The sequence below is a fragment of the Zootoca vivipara genome, chromosome 3 (genome assembly GCF_965207765.1).
Source record: "Zootoca vivipara chromosome 3, rZooViv2.hap1.1, whole genome shotgun sequence".
NCBI classification, from domain to species: Eukaryota; Metazoa; Chordata; class Lepidosauria; order Squamata; family Lacertidae; genus Zootoca; species Zootoca vivipara.
The window spans coordinates 117,044,746-117,070,551 of record NC_142586.1 but is presented as its reverse complement, the minus strand read 5'-3'; the positions used below and the strand labels follow the sequence as shown (position 1 = coordinate 117,070,551).

The window sequence follows — 25,806 nt, the reverse complement described above, 5'->3', positions numbered from 1 at the left end:
ATATTACTGATATTTGTTTGCAACACAGGACTTCAGCCTCCCTCCCCCCTATGACGTTTATATTTTCTGAATTCCGCCTCCTTGATGGCCTTTTGGAGCTTTCTAAGCAAGCAACCACCACATCTTGTGACAGAGAGTTCCGCAAGTTGTCCATGCTTTTCTATACTGTTGTAGCATGCCCAAGGCAACCCAGCCAAGTCCAGCCATGTGTGAGATGAGTGGTGGAAAAAGTGGCAAAGGTTGCATGCTCTTATTCTCAAGATATGGAAACAGGAAATTAGACACCCCAGTGGCAAAAGAGGACAGTCCTTTCTGAGATACGTGAAATATATGTGGGGGACTTGATATTTGTGAGTTCCGATACAACCTGATCTAATCTGTACCTGCCAGGGAATTTGGATTGGGTTACCTACCAGCTTTCACACTTCCCAAATGTTGCAACATAGTTCTTGGCTCAGAAGGAATTTCCAAGAATGTGTGTCTTGAGACAGAATATGTTTCGAAAGATATATTTTGAGAAACAACCCCTGTGTTTTAAATACACATTGAAGTGCAAATTTTAATGCAGAATTGAATGGAAAGGAATGGATCGATGAGTGAGCACATGCAAGATTGATTTGAACTGGAAATATTCTGTTCCGAATATTCTGGAAAGTTCAAATCCAAATGATTGATTTTGGAGCATTTGTGCCCCTCCTCTTCAGGCGAAAAGGCTCCTAGAGCAGCTTACATACGTACAGTCAGTTAAAACAAGGCAGTCCTTGCCTGCATGCTTACAGTATAAAAGGCATGGCATAAAAGGAAAAAGGGACAAGGAGGGAAGAGGAGCAAAAGTAAAATTGAGAACCACTTTTTAAAGTTAGAGAGGAAATAATTACTATCTAGAATAGAAGCAGATCAAGGGGTGCCTTTCAGCAGAGCTGATGGAAGAGGGCCTGAAACCCTCCTCTCATTTCACATTTCATGAATGTCTGCAAATAGCTCAATTTAACAAAAGATTTCAGCCACTGCGTTGTTTGTTTTTCTCATCAAAAGTGATGAGAAGTGGGGGGGGGGGGGTGAAGACAAACACGAGCAACAGCAACCTCTAAATTCACAGTTGAGAAAACTGCAGAGTGGGGGTGGGAAGAGTGAAAGTGTAAACGGCGCTTGAGCTGAATATGAGTCAACATTGCGATGCAGCAGCAGCAGCAGCAGCAGCAGCAGCAGCAGCAAAAAAAAAAAAAGCGAATGGAATTCTGTGTTGCATGAACAGAAGTTTAGTGCCCAGATCAGGGGAAGTTCCAGTACCTCTTTATTTTGCCATTGTCAGACGCCGCCTGGAGTACTGTGTCCAATTCTGGACACCACAGAATAAGAAAGATATTGGCAAGCTGGAAGGTGTGCAAAGGAGGGCAACCCAGAGGATCAAGGGTCTGGAAACTAAGCCTGATGAGGAACGGTTGAAGGAGCTGGATATGTTTAGCCTGGAAAAGAGGAGACTGAGAGGAGTTAGGAGAGCTGTCTTCAAGCATCTCAAGGGCAGGGTCGGTGCTAGGGTTTTTTGTGCCCTAGGCGAGGTCACTTTCTGGTGCCCCCCCCCCCAATTAATTAAAAAATAGAAATAGAAAAAATAAAAAATAAAAAGTAGAAAAAATAAAAATAGAAAATAGAAAAAATGAAAAAATAAAAATAGGAAAAAAGTAGAAAAAATTAAAATAAAAAAAAACAGCTGAAGGCGAGGCGAGGTGGCCCCAGGCTCGCGCTCCCCATGCGCCTCCGGAGTTTTGTGCGGGGAGCGCGAGCCTGGGGCGCCTCCACTGCGCCTGTCAGCTGTGCCTGTTGCGCGCCTCAGGAGAGCGGCCTGAGAGGCGGCACCGGGGGGGCGGGCGGTCAGGCTGGCCAGCGCCCCCTCCATTTTGGCGTCTAGGCAGTGGCCTAATTCGCCTAAATGGACGCGCCGGCCCTGCTCAAGGGCTGTCACATGGAAGAGGGAGCAAGCTTGTTTTCTCCTGCTCTGGAGGGTAGGACTCAAACCAATGGCTTCAAGTGACAAGGAATGAGATTCTGACTAAGCATCAGGAAGAATGGTCTCCCTCAGAAGGCGGTGGACTCTCCTTCATTGGAGGATTGAAACAGAGGTTGGGTGCCTCTATGTCAGGGATTCTGGAGCTGTGATTCCTGCATTGCAGGGGGTTGGACTAGATGACCCTCGGGGTTCCCTTCCACTCTACAATTCTGAGATTCTACGAAACTTAGCCAGGCTGCAGATAGGATCAAAGCTTTTAAGGGAGATGAAGGTGATATGTCAAATATGTCAAGGCAACGTTCCCTATGGCACATGGACATCCTTGGTCCGTAATGTGCACAAGCAGGTTCTGCAGCTTTTCAAAACCAGGCAGAAGCCCGCAAAACGTGCAGGCGAAGTTGAATGATGTGCCAGAAACAACGATGACTCTTTTTACGCTTTGCCTTTTTTTTTTTTTTGGTCAGTCTGAAGCTGAGCAAACCCCCGACCTCCTCTGTACTTCCAGAGTTACACAAAAACTCAGAATGGCACACAGTCAAAATTCCTAAGACATGGGGGGTGGGGGTGGAAATTCCTGAATGCCACTGATAAGGTTACTATCAGTGGCTTTCAGCCACGATATTTATGCTCTTCCTTCTCTATCGGAGGCCGTATGCCTCTCAGGACCAGGCACCGTGAGAACTGAGTGTTGGACAGGTTAAAGAAACAACTTATTCATGCAGCGCAGAGTTAAACTGTGGAACTCAACTCCCACAGGAGGCAGTGATGGCCACCAATTTAGATGGCCTTGAAAGAGAATAAGGCAAATTCATAGAGGAGAGGTTACTAGCCAGGATTCGCTCCCCAGGAGGGGAGAGTTGCTCTTGTACTCAGATCCTGCTCACAAATTTCACTTTGGGACATCTGGTTGGCTGCTGTGAGAACAGGACACAGGACGAGGTGGGCCTTTGGCATGATCCAGCAGGCCCTTCTTATGTTCTCAGTAAAAATCAATGTGGATCCTAAACACACCTTGCTCCGACATGTCGCCCCCTCCTTTTCTCTCTCGCCAGATCCTTTGGGTGCCTCCAGACTGTCACAACTTTGTGGGAGGGATCTGAGCTGCAAATTGAGGCATTTAAAGTAGAACAAAGCAGCCTCCTTGCTCTAGCACAACAAACCCACCTTTCTTGGAAACCAAACAGGGAGGAAAAACCCCAAACTAGCTTTTTCCATTTGGAAAATGGGGATATTCACTTTAAAGTGTGGGTTGCATGACTGCTCAATGAGAAGATGTTGTTGTCTTCTTTGGTGATCCCTTGTGGCCAAGTAAGATTGTCTTCCATGAACGTGGTTTTAACAGTGAGTCCATAAGTGACTGTGGAGAACCAATTCCGGATCCACACGTCCTTCCACAGTGGGGACATTGGTTTCTGGGCGGGAGTTGATCACGGTGTGGATTTGCCAAGCGTGCCTTCCTCTTAGCACGTTTCTCCCTTGTGTCCTGAGTTCGAGTGTCTTCAAAGCCCATGACACCTTTGGTAAAGGCTGTTCTCCAACTGGAGCACTCGCAGGCCAAGGTTTCCCAGTTGTCAGTGTTTATACTACTTTTTAAAGAAAATTGCCTTGGGACAGTCTTTAAACGGCCCACAAGCAAATCTGGATTAACGCAGGTTGAATGCTTATCATCATGTAACTACCCTGCAAACCAATCAGTGTGAAACTTGAATGTAGACCTGACAGAGGCTAGCCTCTGTGTGAGTTTTGTGCAAGCAAATCGAGATGGATGCTGAATAAATAGGTCGTCTGGAAGGATCCTCAATCAAATTTGGCAAGACGAGATCTAGCTTCTGCCTCTGCGAACTAAAGGTCCATCTTCTGGGGTGAGGTGGCGACTCGCTGATTGGCTCGGCTTATGACAGCACCCCACATAAGGCTGGGGGCAACAAGATTGGGGGGGCAGGAGCAGACAAGTCAATTGCCGACATCCCCACGCATCTCTCCGACCAAATTTCAGTTTATGCCTTGAGCTCTCAAGGAAGAAGAACTCAATGCCAGAGGAGGCAGGGATGCCACCAACCTAGATTAAGGTTACTAGATTTTTTCAATGAATCTGGGGACACTTTTCAACTTCCTACTAAAGAGATGGATTTTGTCAGGGGACTGATTTGTAAATCCGGGGACTGTCCCCGGGAAACAGGGACGTCTGGTAACCTTAACCTAAAGGTAAAGGTAAAGGACCCCTGACAGTTAAGTCCAGTCGCAGACGACTCTGGGGTTGTGGTGGTCATCTCGCTTTACAGGCCGAGGGAGCCGGTGTTTGTCTGCAGACAGTTTTCCTGGGTCATGTGGCCAGCATGACTAAGCCACTTCTGGCAAACCAGAGCAGTGCACGGAAACGCCGTTTACCTTCCGGCTGTATCGGTCCCTGTTTATCTACTTGCACTTTGACGTGCTTTCGAACTGCTAGGTGGGCAGGAGCTGGGACCGAGCAACGGGAGCTTGCCCCGTCGCAGGGATTCGAACCACCGACCTTCTGATTGGCAAGTCCAAGAGGCTCAGTGGTTTAGACCACAGCGCCACCCACATCCCCTAACCTTAACCTAGATGGCTTTTAATAGATGATTGGACTAATTCATGGAGGAGGAGAGGGCTATTGATGGCCACTACTCACAATGGCTATGCACTGCCTCCACAACTCGAGCCGGCAATGCTTCTGAATACCAGTTCATGGGAACTGCAGGAGGGGAGAATGTCCTTGTGCTTGCCAGTTTCGCACAGGCATCTGGTCGGCCACTGTGAGAACAGGATGTTGGACTAGATGGGCCACTGGCCTGATCCTGCAGGTTGTTCTTATGTTACTGTGAAGGCTGGAGCTGCGACCAACCCCAACCCCAACCCCCCTAGCCCTTTAGAGATTCCTTTCCCTACCCTTCAAGGCAAATTCTTTCAGCTAAGCCAGAGCCATGCACAATCTTCCATCCATGAACGGAAGAGAATTTCGAGGGCCGTATAACTATAATTATACATATACTTCCAGGCAGCAATTAAGCAGCTCCGTTCTGAGAAGGAAGAACCTTACGGCATCCTAACTTAGCCCATGGGCTATGGGGAACTGGGGTGGGGTGTGGAGAGAATCCTAACACACACACACACACACACACACACACACACACCGTGCTGAGCAATTTAGGATTTCTTTGTGCTTCACAGTAGACAGAGACAGCCTGTAATTAAAGCCAGGGCAGGCTTTTGCGTCAAAAGACACCCAAGCCATGCAACAAACCAAGAGAAAGAAAAGTCTTCCCTTGGGGAACACATTTTTGAAGCAAGATGAGATTGCTCTTGCACTCATGTCTTGCTTGCAGTCTTCCCTTGGGGGTATCTGGCTGGCTGCCGTGAGAACAAAATAATGGACTTTAGTGTAAAGTCCAGAGCAAGTGATATGATCGTGCCTCTTTATTCTGGCATGGTATACCTGAAGGAGCGTCTCCACCCCCATCGTCCAGCCCGGACCCTGAGGTCCAGCTCCGAGGGTCTTCTGGTGGTTCCCTCACTGCAAGAAGCGAGGTTGCAGGGAACCAGGCAGAGGGCCTTCTCGGTAGTGGCACCTGCCCTGTGGAACGCCCTCCCAGCAGATGTCAAGGAAAGAAACAACTATCTGACTTTTAGAAGATATCAGAAGGCAGCCCTGTTTAGGAATAATTTTAATGTTTGATGTTTCATCGAGTTTTTAATCTTCTGTTGGGAGCCGCCCAGAGTGGCTGGGGAAATAACAAACTATAAATAACAAACTATTATTATTAAACTATTATTATTATTATTATTATTATTATTATTATTATTATTATTATCATCATCATCATCATCATCACCATCATCATCAGACCCCACCTGGAGTCGTGTCCAGTTCTGGGCACCCCCTGTTTAAGAAGTATACTGGCAATCCTTTTCTTAAACTGAAGAGTCCCATACGCTGCGACCTTTCTTCATAGGGGAGCCGTTCCTTCCTCTTGATCATTCCAGTTACCCTATCCTGAACCTTTACCAACTCTGCACTGGGCACAGAAAGGGATGGATGAAAATGCTTGAAAACTTCAGTTCTGCTCAGTTTCTCAGGTTCCAGCTCTGCGCTCCGTGGTTCCACATCAGTTCATGGCAGGCCCCACAAGGAACCAGGCGTCTTCCTCGGCTTTGCTGCCTCAAACCCCCCCCCCCCAGCTCCTCTCAGCCCTCCAGGCTCTCATTCACAGATCTGTTCCTTTTCAGTGAGTCTCCCAGGAAACCGATTGCTCCTCTTCCTCTTTCTTAGCCGCACAGGCTCTGTGTGGGATGGAGGTGGTGACATTTTACTGTTCCTTGGCGTTCAGACCGGTGGTAATGCGGTGGAGTGTGATTAATGACATCCATCAGGCTTTGGGGGAAATTGCTCCAGGTGCTTTTTTTGCACGGATAATGTGAGGCTGCCTTGGTACTCAGTCAGACTTGGAATCATAGAGTTGGAAGAGACCACAAGGGCCATCCAGTCCAACCCCCTGCCGAGCAGGAAACACCATCAAAGCATTCTTGACATATGCCTGTCAAGCCTCTGCTTAAAGACCTCCAAAGAAGGAGACTCCACCACACTCCTTGGCAGCAAATTCCACTGCCGAACAGCTCTTACTGTCAGGAAGTTCTTCCTAATGTTGAGCTGGAATCTTCTTTCTTGTAGTTTGAATCCATTGCTCTGTGTCCGCTTCTCTGGAGCAGCAGAAAACAACCTTTCTCCCTCCTCTGTATGACATCCTTTCATATATTTGAACATGGCTATCATATTCAAATCATCAGGCATCCACACAACATGACCCTGTGGCACCCCACTAGTCACTTCTCTCCAGGATGAGGAGGAGCCATTGATGAGCACCCTTTGGGTTCGGTCAGTCAGCCAGTTACAAATCCACTGAATGGTAGCATTGTCTAGCCCGCATTTTACCAGCTTCTTTACAAGAATATCATGGGGCACCTTGTCAAAGGCCTTGCTGAAATCAAGATAGGCTACATCCACTTGGTACACGTTGGACTATTGTGCGGATGCCTGATGATCCTCTTCCAAAGCAACTTCTCTATTCCCAACTTAAAAATGGAAAGCGAAATACCAGTGCTCAACAAAAGAGGTTTAAAGACTCTCTCAAGGCAAATCTTTAAAATGTAGTATAAACACTGACAACTGGGAAACACTGGCCTGCGAGCGCTCCAGTTGGAGAACAGCCTTTCCCAAAGGTGTCCTGGGCTTTGAAGACACTCAAACTCAGGACGCAAGGGAGAAACGTGCTAAGAGGAGGGCATGCTTGGCAAACCTTCACCATGATCAACTCCTGCCCAGAAACCTATGTCCCCACTGTGGAAGGACGTGTGGATCCAGAATTGGCCTCCACAGTCACTTACAGACTCACTGTTAAAACCGTAGTAAAATAAAAAAAATCCTTCAGTAGCACCTTAAAGACCAACTAAGTTTTTATTTTGGTATGAGCTTTCGTGTGCATGCACACTTCTTCAGAAACCGTGTTCTTGTTAAAACCGTGTTCATGGAAGACCATCTTACTCGGCTACAAGGCATTGCTAAAGGAGGAGGAGGAGGAGGAGGGAGGAGGAGGAGGAGGAGGAGGAGAAGAAGAAGAAGAAGAAGAAGAAGAAGAAGAAGAAGAAGAAGAAGAAGAAGAAGAAGAAGAAGAAGAAGACTCAGTCAGACTCTTAGTCCATCCAGCCCGGTTTTGCCCCCAAATCTTTCATTGCAGAGATTTGATTTCTACCAGGAATTGAACTAGGCGCCTCCTGCAGGCAATTGAGAGGTCGTGTGCTATAAAAGTCAAGTCAACAGGATCTTTGGAGATGGAGGGCAAGAGGAGGGGGGCATAGCACCTTATAGCCATGGTTTGCAATGTTGTATTGGCTCAACTGTGGTTGGCTGTTACTGCATTTTAATATTTTATAACAGTAATAATAGCAACTTAATAATAATTTTATTATTTCTACCCCACCCATCTGGGTGGGTTTCCCCAGCCACATTTTATTAATGTGGATCTTACTGTGTTGTGTTTCTGTGCTGTGAGCTGCTGTGCTATAGAAATATTTTAATTAAACAGAGAGCAGCTAGACTGGCAGAGGACCCATGCAACTTTGCAATATACACAGCTCATAGAATCATAGAGTTGGAAGAGACCACAAGGGCCATCCAGTCCAACCCCCTGCCAAGCAGGAAACACCATCAAAGCATTCTTGACATATGCCTGTCAAGCCTCTGCTTAAAGACCTCCAAAGAAGGAGACTCTGGCACCACACTCCTTGGTAGCAAATTCCACTGCCAAACAGCTCTTACTGTCAGGAAGTTCTTCCTAATCTTTAGGTGGAATCTTCTTTCTTGTTGTTTGAATCCATTGCTCCGTGTCCGCTTCTCTGGAGCACCAGAAAACAACATTTCTCCCTCCTCCATATGACATCCTTTCATATATTTGAACATGGCTCAGAGCTTGGGAAATGTGGGTCACCCCCCCCCCACTTCCCTCCTTAGCATCATTCCTTTTCTTGGCTATCTGATTCCTTCATCCCAGCAGAAGTCAGGCATCGTCACAGAGCCATTTTGTACCAGCATTTGCACCTGTCTTGGAGGCAACTGTAGTATCACGCTGCCCCAGCGAAAGCGGCGAAGGCTGCAGTTTATTCATATGTCACAGCATGCACGATGGCAGCCAGTTCTGTCTCCATGGGAAGGGGGGGAGAAGGGGGGGCTATTACTCTCATGCCTCACTCATTTGTAAATCTCTGACGCTGGTAGGAGGATAGCGGAAGGGATGAGGTCAGCCAACTCCTCAGCAGGGCCATTAACGCAGCCAGTCTGTTCTCAGTCATTCAGGATTTGGCCCACTGTCAAATGATATGTTATTCTGTCACTCTCTCTTTCTTTGCAACACGTAAGAGATAATAACAGTGAACCGGAGTAACTTCAAAGCAGGTGGACCAAGTGTAGCTTGCAATAAGAGCCTAAGAATTTATAATAATGATAATGATAATGATAATAATAATAATAATAATAATAATAATAATAATAATAATAGTTTCTCGGGATGTGGGCGGTGCTGTGGGTTAAACCACTGAGCCTAGGGCTTGCTGATCAGAAGGTCGGTGGTTCGAATCCCCACGACGGGATGAGCTCCCATTGCTTGGTCCCTAGAATCATAGAGTTGGAAGAGACCACAAGAGCCGTCCAGTCCTACCCCCTGCCAAGCAGGAAACACCATCAAAGCATTCTTGACATATGCCTGTCAAGCCTCTGCTTAAAGACCTCCAAAGAAGGAGACTCCACCACACTCCTTGGGAGCAAATTCCATTCCTGCTCCTGCAGTTCGAAAGCACATCAAAGTGCAAGTAGATAAATAGGTACCACTCCAGCGGGAAGGTAAACAGCATTTCCATGCGCTGCTCTGGTTTGCCAGAAGCGGCTTTGTCATGCTGGCCACATGACCCGGAAGCTATACGCCGGCTCCCTCAACCAGTAAAGCACCACAACCCCAGGGTTGTCCGCGACTGGACCTAATGGTCAGGGGTCCCTTTTCCTTTACCTAATAATAATTTATTATTTGTACCCTGCCCATCTGGCTGGGTTTCCCCAGCGACTATGGGCAGCTTCCAACAAAGATTAAAAAGAGGTATCCCTAAAAAGAGGTATGCTGGATCAGGCCAAGGTTGGCATCCTGTGGTTGCAACTCAAAAATCAAGGAAGGAATGTAATTTCCTGTATTCTTTTATTTTGCTCCCAAATATATTTTAACCTTATGGTGAAGGGGACAACAACAACATACAAATTAGAGCTACTCTTTGATTTATTGATGAGAGGTGATGTGATGGACATCTTCAAACATCTGGAGGGCTGTCACATGGAAGAAGGAGCAAGCTTGTTTCCCGCTGCTCTGGAGGGGAGGACTTGAACCCATGGCTTCAAGTTACAAGAAAGGTGATTCCGACTCAACATCAGGAAGAACTTTGTTATCTTGTGAACCACCCTGAGATCTTCAGATGATGTATACAAATATAATAAATTAAGGACTTTCTGAGGGTAAGAGCTGTTTGACAGTAGAACGGACTCCCTCTGAGGACGGCGGATTCTCCTCCCTTGGAGATTTTTAAGCAAAAGTTGGACGGCTGTCAGTCACGGATGCTTCAGTTGTGATTCCTGCATCGAAGGCCAATGGACTCTACAATCCTGTGATTCTTGTGCAGATACAAAATGAATTAAATTTGTAGAGAAGGCACTAGGAAATGAATTTCAGAACTTTCTGCTGGATCATGCTCTAACCATTCATGTTGGAGAAACTTAACTCGCTCAATCATTCACATCCTTCCTTGGTTTCCAAAATCCCTCCTCGGACCTGTTAAAGAGTTCCACGTAGGGTTGAAAAGAATTCATTTCAAATGAAAGTCGTCTGCCACCTCCCTTGCCTTAATTTCCCCCCAGCACTCCCCCCCCCCACCTTTTCACATTTCTAAAATAGTGCATCAAGCAGAATCTGAAAGATGTATACGTAAATAAAGGATATGTCCAGATAGCACTGAACAACAACAACAAAAAAGGAGTTTTTAGCAGGTGCCTAAAATGCTATAGGGACCCAGGTGGCGCTGTGGGTTAAACCACTGAGCCTAGGACTTGCTGATCAGAAGGTTGGCGGTTCGAATCCCTGTGACGGGGTGAGCTCCTGTTGCTTGGTCCCAGCTCCTGCCAACCTAGTAGTTCGAAAGCACGTCAAAATGCAAGTAGATAACTAGGAACCACTATAGCGGGAAGGTAAACAGCATTTCCATGTGCTGCTCTGGTTCTCCAGAAGTGGCTTTGTCATGCTGGCCACATGACCTGGAAGCTATACGCCGGCTCCCTCGGCCAATAATGCGAGATGAGCGCGCAACCCCAGAGTCGGTCACGACTGGACCTAATGGTCAGGGGTCCCTTTACCTTTAAAATGCTATAAGGAAGGTGCCTGTGTCATACGTTAATATCGTATGAGGAGGGGAGAGGCCCTATCCTGGCTCAGATTCCTCCTGATCCACAGGGAGTAGCATGCATGACTGAGTTAGGCTACCAGATGGAGAGTTGGAATTGGCAGGGAGTTGCAGGTGGCAGCAGGTTGGAAGAGCCAGCCAGCTCCAGCTCCCCCAGGAAGCGCCTGTACTTGTGAGAATCACACTCTCTGCAGATCAAATGTCTCTCAGTTCCCGGGTTGGAAGGCTCAGGCTGCGTTTGCGCGGCTCTGTCGCCCCCTCGTGCCCGGTTGGAGCGAGAGCGGCACCAGCAAGGCACACTTCCTCCTCCGGGCAGAGCATCTTGCACCTTTGACAGCCGCGTATCAGGCAGGAATTCAACCGGTGCAGCTTTCCCCAACTCTGAAAAATGCGCCGTCAGGGAACGCTTCTATGTACCTTGGTTGGATTGAATTTCTACAACATTCACACAATACAACATTCATTACAATTATTACAATAAATTATATAAAGGGGAAAGCATTAATAAAAAGAAATTAGAGGAATACTTAGGTAAATTTAATGGAATTGGAATTAGTTCAGAAGAGTTGGAGGGGAAAACTAGCCTAAGGACAATAGCATTTGGGGGGGGGAACCCAGAGTTTTTTTGGGGACATGCAATGGAATCATAGAATTGTAGAGTTGGAAGGGGCCACAAGGGTCATCTAGTCCAACCCCCTGCAATGCAGGAAACTCTTTCTAGGACTCGAACCCCTGTCCCGGAGATTAAGAGTCTCATGCTCTACTGACTGAGCTAAGTCATCCCACTCTGCATAGCATGAGGCTTATTTTGGGGCTTGCTCCCTTCAAGGCAGAGGGACGTGGGTGGCGCTGTGGGTTAAGCCTAGGGCTTGCTGATCAGAAGGTTGGCGGTTCGAATCCCTGTGACGGGGTGAGCTCCCGTTGCTCAGTCCCAGCTCCTGCCAACCTAGCAGTTCGAAAGCACGTCAAAGTGCAAGTAGATAAATAGTTACCACTCCAGCGGGAAGGTAAACAGCGTTTTTGTGCGCTGCTCCGGTTCGCCAGAAGCGGCTTTGTCATGCTGGCCACATGACCTGGAAGCTGTACGCCGGCTCCCTCGGCCAATAAAGCGAGATGAGTGCTGCAACCGTGACTGGACCTAACAGTCAGGGGTCCCCTTACCTTTACCCTTCCAGGCAGGCTTTACCATGAGAGTGTCAGAACCGGCGGGACGGACACCTAGGAGGAAACACACAACAGATCTGGTTCTAAGCGGGGATACTCAACTACGTTTATTGTACATAAATCAGGACAAATAAAACATGGCTTCTCTCCTTGTCTTTCTTCTCGGAGAGAGAGAACACAAAAGCAATACAGAGCGGATGTTCTGCTCAAAGGACTTCAACAATCTGTGCTGGAATGTAAACATCCCACACGTCTGCAGCAAGGGAGGAATGGAATTCCCAACAGGGAGATGGGGATCCTTGGGACATTTCTGCATAGGGTACGGTCTTATTGTTCAGATGAGCTCCTCTGGGGTTTATTATTACGTTTGCAGCTGACTTGTCCCCCAGGGAGTTCAAGTTGTAGTGGCCATAGTTCTCTATCCTCCTCCTTGTGACAACCCTGCGAGGTAGGATAGGCCTGGGAGACAGTGATGGAAGCCAAAGTCACGAAGTGGGATTCATGGCTGAGTGGGGATTGTAACGCTGGTCTCCCCTCATACCACTAAACCACCCTTGGTTCCAGACCTTTTGGTGGGGGTGCTAGGACAAGTCGTCCTGGGTGATGCCCACCCACCTGTCCTCCCTTTGGACCCGATCCACACAGGCACCGCCCAAAGGGAGAGGGAAAAGTGAGTAGAGGCATCTGCTCCTCCTTGTCTCTGCTTGCACATTTGAGGGGAGGGGGTGGGAAGCAGGGAGACAGAAAGCAACAGCAGGGGGTTGGACTAGATGATCCACAGGGCCCCTTCCAACTACAATTTTGTGATTCTGTTGGAGGAAGAACAGGGATGAGGGTGGGGCTCGGCAGATGTGTCCATGGCTGGATAGAACCTAATTCCTAGGGCATCTGCAGGCTGTTGATATTTGCACCAAGAAATTTAGGTATTGCACATTTAAAGTGCATCGAAGAGCTCTGGGACAACAAAAAGAACCTGGCTTTTTTGCAGAGAGGGAAAGAGCAGGGAAACACATTGAAAAGTGTGGGATGGATGAGTGACAGGAAAGAGGTATAAAAACCACACAAGCAAATTTAGCATGAATGCTCATTGTGTTGCAAACAAACCAGAATGAAAGCTCCATAAAGGCCGGATATAATTTAATCTCTGCATAATAGTTGTTGAAGCAAATCAGGAAGAGAGCTCAATATGCTGCTCGTCTGCCGGGCCCAAAGATGCTGGGCTTAGTAAAAAGGCTGCACCTCCCCACTGCGGTCTCCAATAAGAGGGTGAGAAACCTCTCTGCCTTGTGTGAGATCTCAAGAGTGGGTCGTTCAGCCTTTGCTGGTTTGGGGACATCAGAAGAGCCCTCTAGCTGGCTCAGGTAAAAAGGGAGGGAGATAATCTGGTCCAGCAGCCTGTTCTCTCCGGGGCCGACCAGATGCCTCCTATGGGAAATGCAAAAGCGGGACCTGAATGTAACAGCCCCCCCCCTCCGCTTGTGATACCCAGCAACTGACATCCAGAAGCATGCCGCCAGAGATAGCACACAGCAGACACGACTTCTTTTCTTCTTTGGCGATCACTCATAGCTGTGAAAGATGGTCTTCCATGAACATGAATTAACAGTGAGTCCCTAAGTGACTGTGGAGGCCAATTCTGGACCCACACATCCTTCCACAGTGGGGACATTGGTTTCCGGGAGGGAGTTGATCACGGTGTGGATTTGCCAAGCATGCCTTCCTCTTAGCATGTTTCTCCCTTGCGTCCTGAGTTTGAGTGTCTTCAAAGCCCAGGACACCTTTGGGAAAGGCTGTTCTCCAAATGGAGCGCTCACAGGCCAGTGTTTCCCAGTTGTCGGTGTTTATACTACACTTTTTTAGATTTGCCTTGAGAGCGTCTTTAAACCCCTTTTGTTGTCCACTGGTATTTCGCTTTCTGTTTTTAAATTTGGAATAGAGTAGCTGCTTTGGAAGACGATCATCAGGCATCCGCACAACATGACCAGCTCAACGAAGTTGATGTTGAAGAATCATTGCTTTGACACTGGTGATCTTTGATTCTTCCAGTGCACTGATGTTAGTTCACCTGTTTTCCTAAGTGATGTGTAAATTTTTTTGGAGACACGATGGAATTTTTCGAGGAGTTGTAGATGGCGAAGTGGTCCACATTTTGCAAGCATGCATGTTTCATTTCACATACAGGACTAGGATGGCACACAGCATACAGTACATGACTAGGAGCCACCTGCAAAAGGGATTCTTTAGCTGTGATTGCACAGGGCTGGGCTGGATGACCCTTTGGGGTCCCTTCCAACTCTATGATTCTATGAGCCATTGACAACCCCACAAATTATCTCCATCCCTCTTAACACCCACAGCAACTCTCCCCACTTGGAAATTCCCAGGAACTGGTATTCAGAGTCCTATTGCCTCAAACCATTGAGGTAGCCTCGGGCTGATGGGCACTGGCTTGGCAAAGGCCAGTGTATTTTGAGGGTATGTCGGCCAAAGCCCCTCTGTGTCACCCAAAATAGCTTTCTGAGGTTTGGAGGGGAGGTTCGGCCACCCAAACAGCTTGCTCTCCTTCCACCTCCTGTAGCAAGACAGTTGTGGCTGGGCCTTTCCAATGCACCTAGCTTGGTTTTCAAAAGCAAGCCACTTCTTTCACACAGGAAGGTCTGCAGGCTATATTTTCAAACCAAATACTGACAGAAGAAGCAGCTGCTGGGTGAGGCCCATCTAGCCAGCATCCTGCTCTCGCAGTGGCCACCTAAATATAAATCCACAACAGGACCCAAGCACAAGATCACTCGGTTCTCCTGTTGTGGCCAGCACTGCCTCTTGTGGTTCCACAGTTTAACTCTGAGCTGCAGAAATAAGCTCTTTCTTTTATCTTTCCTGACTCTTCCAGCCTTCAGATTCATTAGATATCTAAGAGTTCTAGGGAGGGAGAAAAACAATACGATTCCAAAACAATCAAAATTTGAGCAGATGCAGAAGAAACAAAGCTCTGCTTAAAAACCTCCAAGGATGACTCTTGTATAAACTAGTTACAGGTAGGTAGCCGTGTTGGTCTGAGTCGAAGCAAAATTCCTTCAGTAGCACCTTAAAGACCAACTAAGTTTTTATTTTGGTATGAGCTTTCGTGTGCATCTGATACGTATCTGATGAAGTGTGCATGCACACGAAAGCTCATACCAAAATAAAAACTTAGTTGGTCTTTAAGGTGCTACTGAAGGAATTTTTTTCTATCTTGTATAAACTGTATACTATTAAACAAAGAAATATGGTACAATAGGCTATAAGAAAGTACTAGCAAATACAGTACAGAAATACATGAAAGTACAGTAAGGAAAAGGTAAAAGTACATTTAATGTCATAAATGTTGATTACATCGGGAAATGACGGGAAGCCTGCTTTTGTTTCAGTGTCTGTTTCTTTGTTTTTTATATGATATAATTTATTGGAATTTAATGTATTGGAACTATTATTCTGTTACAACTTTGCTTAAGTATAGAGAAGCGTAAATTATCATATAACGATTTAAGTTTGTATATCTACCAAAGACCATGTATGGATTTAAGTTAATAAATAAATTCTTAAGTTTTTGCAAAACAAAAACCCCAAACTGTGGCCTACAAGGCGTTTGGTAGTTCTAGTATGTATCGGTTAAAATGAAACCAATCAACTAAATATGTATATATACGGTACATTGTAAAAAAATAAAAACCTCCAAGGAAGGACAGTCTTCTTCCAAGGGTGTCTGTTTCACTGTCAACAAGCTCTTACTGTCAGAAAGTTACTCCTAATGTTTAGTCGAAATCTCCCTTCTTGCAACTTGAAGCCGTTGGTTCAGATCTTACCTTCCAGAGCAGGAGAAAACAAGCTTATTCCCTCCTCCATGTGACAGCCCTTGAGATATTTGAAGAAGGCTGTCATCCTCTCTCCATCTCCTCTTCTCCAAGCTAAAGATGCCTAACTCCCTCATTTCCTAAACTTCAATTTTCGCCGAGATTTGTAGACAAAGGCCTGAGTTTTTCGAGACACATTTTGTTGGGTTTTTCTTTAGTACTGCTGCTTTTCCCACGGAAACATGCTGTTTATCGCTGAACCGGAACAAATATGCATTACAAGGGGTTGGACTAGATGGCTCTTGGGGGCCCTTCCAACTCTACAATTCCATGAAACATCCATCCGTGGAAAACCAAACTGATGGGGTTTTTCCCCCCTGTATGGGGTACCGTGTGTTGAGGTTCTTGCATGGGTTGGCCTAGATAATGTCGGGGCGGCCAGGGGCAGGAACAATCCACAAGCATAATGCAGGAACGAATCCAGCCCATAGCTGCCAAGTACCCCGTTTTCCCCGGGAAAACCCCGTTTTTACTTACCTTTCCCCGGTGGTCCCCCGCATCACTTCGTCTCCCGTTTTTCTCTGTTATTTTCTCCTGCCGGCGGCCTTTTTTTCTGATTTGCCCTTCTATGGGCACCAAAAACGGCTGCCGCCAGCTTCAAAAGTCGCATCTATGCATGTCTGGAAGTGCATAGGCGCGACTTCTGGTGTCGGTGGTGGCCATTTTTGGTGCCCATAGATAGGCGGAGCGACACTGGAAGTTGCGTCGGCGCACTTCCGGTAACGCGTAGAAGCGACTTTTGAAGCCGGCGGCGGCCATTTTTGGTGCCCATAGAAGGGCAAAGCGACACCGTAAGTTACGTCGACGCAACTTCCGGTGTCACATGGCTGCCGGTCCTGGATTCTGCAGTCCGGGACTTGGAAGGTAAGATCCAGCCTCCCATCAGCGTTCAGTGTACAGCTCTAGGGAGTTCCAACAGCACTTCCCGGTGATTTTTTACAACCCATGTCTTGGAGACACTGAGCACATATTCAGAGTCCAGCAGAGAAAAATCCCAAACGGAGCCAGGCTGAGGTTGTGTACTAAAAGCTACTTTATTAAGCGTAACACAGAACAAAAGAAAACATGTCTCCTTGCGCTGAGAGAAGTCTGAGGAAAAGAACCAAAACAAACAGAAACAGAATATAGCAAACATCCACTCCCGTGATTCCAGCAATCTTTGCTGGAATGCATAACACAGGCATGTGACCTGCACAGTGAGAGGAATAGAAACCTAACAGATAACCCTACAATTCTATGATTCAGCATTAAACAGTGGGTCTTCCTGACAGAACAACAAACAACCCCATTCGGACATGTGTTTGGAAAGCAGGGAGCTGTGCCTACAGATCACGGCACAAACAGAAGTCTTGGTGAGCCCTTCTGCATTTTGGGTAGAGACTGGGGCTCTTTGGGGGTAGAGATTGGGTTTTTTTAAATCATTTAATTTTACAAATATAAATTTATAACAAAACCAAATACATATCCATATAAGAGATTCCTCTGAATCTTGCAACCTCCCCCCATCCCCTCCATGGGTCCTAATGTCAACGTTTTCAGCTGCATATTATGTCAGGAAGAACTTCCTGACAGTAAGAGCTGTTCGGCAGTGGAATTTGCTACCAAGGAGTGTGGTGGAGTCTCCTTCTTTGGAGGTCTTTAAGCAGAGGCTTGACAGGCATATGTCAAGAATGCTTTGATGGTGTTTCCTGCTTGGCAGGGGGTTGGACTGGATGGCCCTTGTGGTCTCTTCCAACTCTATGATTCTATGTCATAATCTATATTTTATATCTGTCCATATTGTCCATAGTATTTGTTATATTGCAAGCGAAATTAAAATCCTGCTAATGTTTTCACCTTAGTCTTCTTCTTCTTCTTCTTACTATAGTAGTCTCCTAAATAAATTATAATTCCCCCCCTTCTTTCTTGAAGTTTTTGTCTTCTTGGTCAGTTTTGCCATCTCAGCGTAGTCTTAACCAGCTTGGTTTGCCATTCCTCTCTGGCCGAGACTCTCTCTTCTTTCCATCTCTTGGCTAATAGCATCCGTGCTGCGGTTGTTGCATACATGAAAAGTCTTTTCTGTTGCTTTGGGGTGTTGGTACCAGTGCCAGATTTACGTATAAGCTAAACAAGCTATAGCTTAGGGTCCCACTCTCTTGCGCCCCGCCCCCCAAAAGGAGAAAAACCTGGATGTACATTTCCAAAATATAAGATAAAAAACAAATAAAATCAAACCTACCTACAGCAACCGTGTTCTGTGTTGTATAGGCTCCTATGATGTAAGTTATGGGCCCCGCCTGCTCTCCTGCTCCCTAAAATATCACTGGTTTGCTCATTTCTGTATATAGGGTGCCTACATTCTGCGTGGACTGGTTATTTTGTTATGTGCAAATTGCTTGAGATACCTATTAGGTCCCTATATAGCATATAAAGGTAAAGGTAAAGGGACCCCTGACCATTAGGTCCAGTCGTGACCGACTCTGGGGTTGCGCGCTCATCTCGCATTATTGGCCGAGGGAGCCGGCGTATAGCTTCCAGGTCATGTGGCCAGCATGACAAAGCCACTTCTGGCAAACCAGAGCAGCACATGGAAACACCGTTTACCTTCCCGCTGTAGCGGTTCCTATTTATCTACTTGCATTTTGATGTGCTTTCGAACTGCTAGGTTGGCAGGAGCTGGGACCAAGCAACGGGAGCTCACCCCGTCACAGGAATTCGAACCACCGACCTTCTGATCAGCAAGCCCTAGGCTCAGTGGTTTAGCCCACAGCGCCACCTGGGTCCCTATATAGCATATATATAGCATATATTCAACACAAAAAACAGCGACCATTTGTTGTTGACAAAGGACAGCTGGACCTATAAAGGGCCCCATTACCTTCAGTAGTTTAGGGCCTCATCCAACCTAAATCCGGCCCTACAATTCCTAGGGTTTTTATATGACCCGAGCTGCTTTCCGCCTGACCCCTCTCCTCTCGCCTCCTGTCTCTCCAGGGAGTGATGTCCCGGCTTTAGCTACCCCACTGCCGCCGCCGCAACCGCTGCTCAAAATGATGTCCGGACTGCCGGAGGCCCTGAGCCGGCTGAGGGCGAACTCTCTACGCAGCTGCTTCAGCCTGGCGGGGCCTTCGGAGTCCACCATGGTGGCCGTGCCCATCGATATCGACAAGGACGAGGTCCGGATCCTCAAGGTCTGCTTCCACAGCAACAGCTTCAACATGGGGAAGAACTTCAAGCTGGTGAAATGTACCGTCATGACCGAGATCAGGGTGAGGCTATCATGGGGAAAAGGCTTTTGGGGGGCTCAGCCTAAGATTGGAGAGCGGGGGGGAAGGAACCCTACTTGTTGTTTTTATTGATTTATTAACAATAGGGGGAGGGAACCGAAGGAATAAAAATTTAAAACCATAAAGCCTGGAAGGACAAAATTGCAAAGACTTAGCGCAGCGCCAAAAGGACAATAAAGTATTTTATACTCCTTTTTTATATTATTTTTATTGGTTTTCCAAATTATTACAGATCACACCAAATTACTTTAATTTAATACATATTTCTTTCAAACAAACAAACAAACAAACAAACCCAGGTTTCCCTGCTCCTGTTGCAAACATATGCCCATCACTTCCTCCTGTAGCCCCTTCATCTCTTCTTTAATATCCATTTAAACCATGGGTAGGCAAACTAATGCCCGGGGGCCGGATGCGGCCCAATCGCCTACTCAATCCGGCCCACTGACGATCCGGGAATAAGCGTATTTTTACATGAGTAGAATGTGTCCTTTTATTTAAAATGCATCTCTGGGTTATTTGTGGAGCATAGGAATTCATTCATTCCCCCCCCGCCAAATATAGTCTGGCCCCCCACAAGATCTGAGGGACAGTGGACCGGCCCCCTGCTGAAAAAGTTTGCTGAGCCCTGATTTAAACCTTCTCTTGATGTTAGTCCATTCTCGCAGCTGGCCATTATTCTTTCCTTACATGCAGCATGCTCTGTTATTTCTCATAAACAGGGCCGTCTCAAGCGTGTCGGGTGCCCTGGCGCCGTGGTGCAGAGATCGCTCTGGCGTCCCCGCTCCGCCCCGTTTCTTAGCACGGCGGGCGCAGGGCGCAGCACGGCGTCTCCCTGCCAGGCCGGCACCCTGGCCCCCCGCGCCACCCAGCCTACTCCTAGAGCCAGCCCTGCTCATGAATAAAAAATCCAATGTGTGTAGTCCTTTATAGACATTGTTTCAGGTAGGTAGCCGTGTTGGTCTGATGCAGTCAAAATTAAAAAATAAAAATCCTTCCAGTAGCACCTTAGAGACCAACTAAGTTTGTCATTGGTATGAGCTTTCGTGTGCATGCACACTTCTTCAGATACCTGCACACGAAAGCTCATACCTATGACAAACTTAGTTGGTCTCTAAGGAGCTACTGGAAGGATTTTTTATTTTTACTTTATAGACATTGTTCTCAGACCTGGTGTGTTGGGAGAGTTAATTGCTATCTTCCTTTGTTCAGTTCCCTGCAGTGTTTACAAGGTCAACTCGCATTCCTTCCGCTGTTCACCAACTTGCATACAAACTGCAGCTATAAATAACTCCCAGATAACATGCTCAATCTCCGCCATTAAAATCCCACTCCGGGGTTCTTCCTCAGCACACAGCTAAAGTCTTTTCTCAAATACAGCCTCTTGCCAGATTAAATTAGCAGCCGTTCATCTTCTTACCCTGCAACCCTAACCCTCACACTCCTGGTCCAGTCCAAAGATAATTTTAAATAAAGTCCGTTCAACCTCAGTTGAGCAGGGAGGGCATAGTAAAACATTGTTAAATTCCTGAGCATCAATGAAAAGCCCCCCCCCCTTTCCAGAATTCCAGAATAATACAGCTATGACAACACACATCTCTTTCATTTTGCAGGGGAGGTCAAGGGGGGGAAAGGACAATTTGGAAACCATATGAAAGCACAAAACCCCTTGTCCTCCCCCTTCCTTCCCGGATTTCAAGCTTCAGAGAAATCAAATACCTTCAAAGATCCAAACCCAGTCCTTTCGGCAGCTGATAATTGCAGTCCGTTATCATGTGTTGTTTCAGGACGCCATGATGAATGCCAATGTTCCAAATCAATGAGGAATCGATCACAAATCATGCTAAAGTATTTTATACTCCTAAAGGGCCAGCACTCTGGCCTGAATACGAGCCCTTCTTCTGCACTCCATGGCCTCCTATTATCTTTCTACTGTGCATCATAACATTTAAGACTAGTTAAAACTCAGACGCAGCGTGGCATAGTGGTTAGAGAGGACGTGGGAGAGTCCCAGGTTCAAATCCCTACTCAGCCATGAAACTCACTGGGTGACAGTGCTGCGGTCACTGCAGGGGGGGGGGGACTATATAGTCAAGCATCCTGTGATCCCTGGAGGAAGAGTGTTGTAGGAATTTAATAAATAGATAAAGGCATACAACATTGAGCACCTTGAAGAAGGGATAGAAATGCAATAAAGAAAGAAAGAAAAATGAAATGAAATGAAAGCAACTCATTACCGGTATATAACCGCTCCTTATTTACACTTATTTACACCAGGCATCCCCAAACTGCGGCCCTCCAGATGTTTTGGCCTACAGCTCCCATGATCCCTATCTAACAGGACCAGTGGTCAGGGAAGATGGGAATTGTAGTCCAAAACATCTGGAGGGCCGAAGTTTGGGGATGCCTGCTTTACACTGTTTTGAGCAAACACCAAACCTTAGAGATTAAAACAAAATTCTCCAGAATAAGGTTTCCTCCCCCCTCCCCCAGACCTATCCACTCACTATTGTTTAATGGGGTGGGATTCTTTCTGGAGATGCTCAAATATCCATAATCTGGTTTTGGGTCCCCTGAGGAAAGTCTTAGTTTTCCAAAACTCCAACATGCAGAGGGCTCGTTACAGGTCCCCGAATGTCAAGCCCCACAGGCCCAGGAGGATCATCATCTAAGGTGGCTTGCATAAGTGAGAACCCACAGATGGGCTTCAGAGCCACGTTTGAGCATCTGAGAACATCTTGCGCATAAGGAGTACATGACAGAACATTCCCAGAGCATATGGACCAGCGAGGCTACATTTCCCTTGCAGCAAGGGAACAAGCAGCAGGTTTTAAAAACCAATTTCCTCCTTTTCATAGCAATCCGATGTCCTTTAAGTCTCAATCTAATCTTTGACTTGGTTCCCCCCTCCTCTGGAATCTGATTTCTCCAAATTGCACAAGATTGCCACAACTTTGTTCTTTTCTCCCACCGCTTTGTCCTACACACACACACACACACACACACACACACACACACACACACACCTGGCCTTTCCTGCCATCTCACTGCAACTCTGCTCTGCAGGAAGTGATCAAGTCGATCCTGCAGAGCGGGAGGATTGGTCCAGACATCCAGCTCGCCGAGTGCTATGGATTACGCCTGAAGCACGTGAAATCGGACGAGATCCACTGGCTCCACCCGGACCTGACAGTGGGCGAAGTCCAGGACAAGTATGAGTGCCTTCACATTGAAGCTGAGTGGAGGTAGGAAGTCAATGACCGGAGGGAGCGGATGGGAGTTGTAGTCCAAAAGGGGATGGGTTGGCTGGAGCGGATGGGAGTTGTAGTCCAAAAGGGGCTGGGTTGGCTGGAGCAGATGGGAGTTGTAGTCCAAAGGGGCTGCATTGGCTGGAGCGGATGGGAGTTGTAGTACAAAAGGCGCTGGGTTGGCTGGAGCGGATGGGAGTTGTAGTCCCAAAGGGGCTGGGTTGGCTGGAGCGGATGGGAGTTGTAGTCCCAAAGGGGCTGGGTTGGCTGGAGCAGATGGGAGTTGTAGTCCAAAAGGGCCTGCATTGGCTAGAGCAGATGGGAGTTGTAATACAAAAGGGGCTGGGTTGGCTGGAGCGGATGGGAGTTGTAGTGTAAATGGCCATGCTTTAGTGCCCCTCCCAATAGTAAAGCCCCTGGAATAATCCTACATGGTGATGCCATCAGGACTTTTGTGGCATGCCGTCAACACACTGTGACACTCTCGGGGAGAGCAGGGAACGCCATCCTAGCCTGCCAACAAATTCCAGGCCCTGTGGCTCTCTCCTGCCACCGTCTCCAAACCTCTTGGAGGATTCCCACTCACAATCACCCTGCTTCCCTGGCCCCAAATTCACGTTGAACGTTCTCCACTTCCCTGTGTGATAGCCCTCTCTTTACAGTTTGATCAGAGCACATGGCAGTCCCTGGCAAATTGGCATTTGTGGCGCTTCAGATTTAAAAAGCAGGCTTTCACGGGGACGGCTCTGGGGGCAAAATAATAAATGCAGGCCCGTGCCTGGAAAGTGTGGGGCAAAAAGGAAGTGAGGAGAAGCCCCGAGTGCTTTCAGCTCAACCTCAGTAATTGGGCAGTCTTTAAGTTGAAATTACAGTGGTACCTTGCTTCTCAAACTTACCGTAGTTTTCTGTCTATAGGACACCCCCATGTATAAGACACCCCCTATTTTGGGGGACTCAGATTTAAGAAAATGGGGGGAGATGACACAGAATTGTTGAGGCAGCCAATCGCAAACAGCCCTTCACACAGCCACCAATCACCCGCCCTGTCGCCACAGAAAATCTGCTCGCACCTGCAACCAATTGCCCAGGCCCACTCTGCACTGCCCATGTATAAGACGAGGGCCAATTTTAAAGCTAATTTTAAAAGAAAAAACCCTAGTCTTATACATGAAAAAAATACGGTAATCCGTTCTGGAAGTCCTTTCCAAAACCAAAGCGTTCCAAAACCAAGGTGCGCTTTCCCATAGAAAGTAATGCAAAACGGATTAATCCATTCCAGACGTTCAAAAGCAACCCCTAAAACACCAATTTAACATGAATTTTACTGTCTAACGAGACCATTGATCCATAAAGTGAAAGTAATAAACAATGTACTGCAGTCACACAATCAATCAATCAGTAGCTGAACTGGGTTCCACACAGTCACAAAAACAAAAAGCCACAAAAACAAAAATGCAAAAGAAGTAGCAAAAACAGACAGACCTCAGCATAACACTCCAAACGGAAGTGTGGCACTCAAATCGGAAGCGTAACACTCAAAACGGAGCACGTTCAGCTTCCGACAAATGTTTGCAAACTGGAACACTTACTTGTGGGTTTGCAGTGTTTGGGTTCCAAGTTGTTTGAGTACCAAGGCGTTTGAGAACCCCTGTGTGCTGCAATCTCTGGGGACGGTGAGTTCCAAGGAGAGGTGTGAGATGATGGATGTGATCGTCAGTCAGATGAAACGATGGGTATCGTAAGATAAAACTGTCCTGTCCTTTTAAGGTACGACCTCCAGATCCGCTACCTCCCAGAGGACTACGTAGAACGCTTCCAAGAGGACCGGACGACGCTTCTGTATTTCTACCAGCAGGTTGGAGCCCTTGTGTATATCCTGGGTGCAGCTGCGTTGAGCCGTGTGGTGCTGCGGCTCTCCTTTTGCATCTAGGCAAAAGGGGTCGCAGGTTGCCATAGATCAGCTGCTTGGCATGCAGAATGCCCCAGGTTCAATCCTCGGCGTCTCTGGGTATGGCTGGGGAAGACTCGAGCCTGAAACCCAGGAGACAGAACAGAGGTAGAATCATAGAATTGTAGTGTTGGAAGGGACCCCTGATGGACATCTAGTCCAACCCCCTGCAATGCAGGAATCTGTTGCCCAAGGTGGGACTCGAACCCCCGACCCTGAGGTTAAGTGTCTCATGCTCTACTGACTGAGGATCTTCCTGTGTGCATTGAATTTGGTGTGTTTATCAGCGTCATAAGGGAAAGCACTCTTCTGCTGCAAGGATGGAAGCGAAAGCAGCTGCTTCGTGGCATGCACTTTCTGGCACCCAAGAAGGGAAACCCCAAAAGGGGATGCCCTCCCCCCCCCCGGCAAAGTAAAGCCCCTTTGCACAGTCCAAGCACACCTTGTGCAGTGGAAATGTCTGGTATGCAGTGCCTGCGGCTGAAATCTCATGCACGGCTGTCACTTTTCATATCACTCAGAATCTGTTAGCAGCCAGCGTTCCCCAACCTGGTGCCCTCCAGATGTTTTGGATTGCAACTCCCATCAGCCCCAGCTGGGTGATGGAAAACATCTGAAGGGCACCAGGTTGGGGGAGGTTGCCTCACCCTGCCTGTTCAGAAAACATTCTCTTCTTCATAACGATGGGGGCTCAGTGAGTAGCAAGAGCTTGGTTTGAAGCTGAGCAGTCTCGGTGATGTGCTGGGTGCAAACCTCTTCGCAACTTAGGCTCCAAGGCATGGGGAAAGCTGCGTTTGCATTTGATAAGGTAAAGGTAAAGGGACCCCTGACCGTTAAGTCCAGTCGTGAACAACTCTGGGGTTGGGGAGCTCATCTCGCTCTATAGGCTGAGGGAGCCGCCGTTTGTCTGCAGACAGCTTCCGGGTCATGTGGCCAGCATGACTAAGCTGCTTCTAGCAAACCAGAGCAGCGCATGGAAACGCCGTTTACCTTCCCACCAGAGTGGTACCTATTTATCTACTTGCACTTTGACATGCTTTCAAACTGCTAGGTGGGTAGGAGCTGGGACCGAGGAACAGGAGCTCACCCTGTCACAGGGATTCGAACCACCAACTTTCTAATCAGCAAGCCCTAGGCTCTGAGGATTTTGCAAATTGCAGAGCTTCCCAGCTGGCCCTGAACTCCCCCCCCCCCCCCGCGCAGCCACGAGTTCCAGGTCTTGCTGTCCATATTCCCCACCCGCAAAGGAAGTTCGGTGTTGCAGAATTTCCGACAG

The 25,806-nt window shown here is 47.4% G+C and overlaps 1 protein-coding gene across 9 annotated transcripts in view; it reads left to right on the top strand.

Annotated features, from left to right (window-relative positions):
* The window catches only part of PTK2B (protein tyrosine kinase 2 beta), a 96,913-nt gene that overhangs the window by 27,727 nt on the left and 43,380 nt on the right, over positions 1-25,806 (top strand). For all 9 annotated transcript variants that reach the window (XM_060273198.2, XM_060273197.2, XM_060273196.2 and 6 more), the window contains exons 2-4: positions 19,042-19,316; positions 22,401-22,579; positions 24,350-24,437. In XM_060273198.2, the coding sequence (XP_060129181.1) occupies positions 19,098-19,316; positions 22,401-22,579; positions 24,350-24,437 (486 nt within the window). In that variant the 5' untranslated portion in view covers positions 19,042-19,097. The remainder of the gene's footprint in view (positions 1-19,041; positions 19,317-22,400; positions 22,580-24,349; positions 24,438-25,806) is intronic.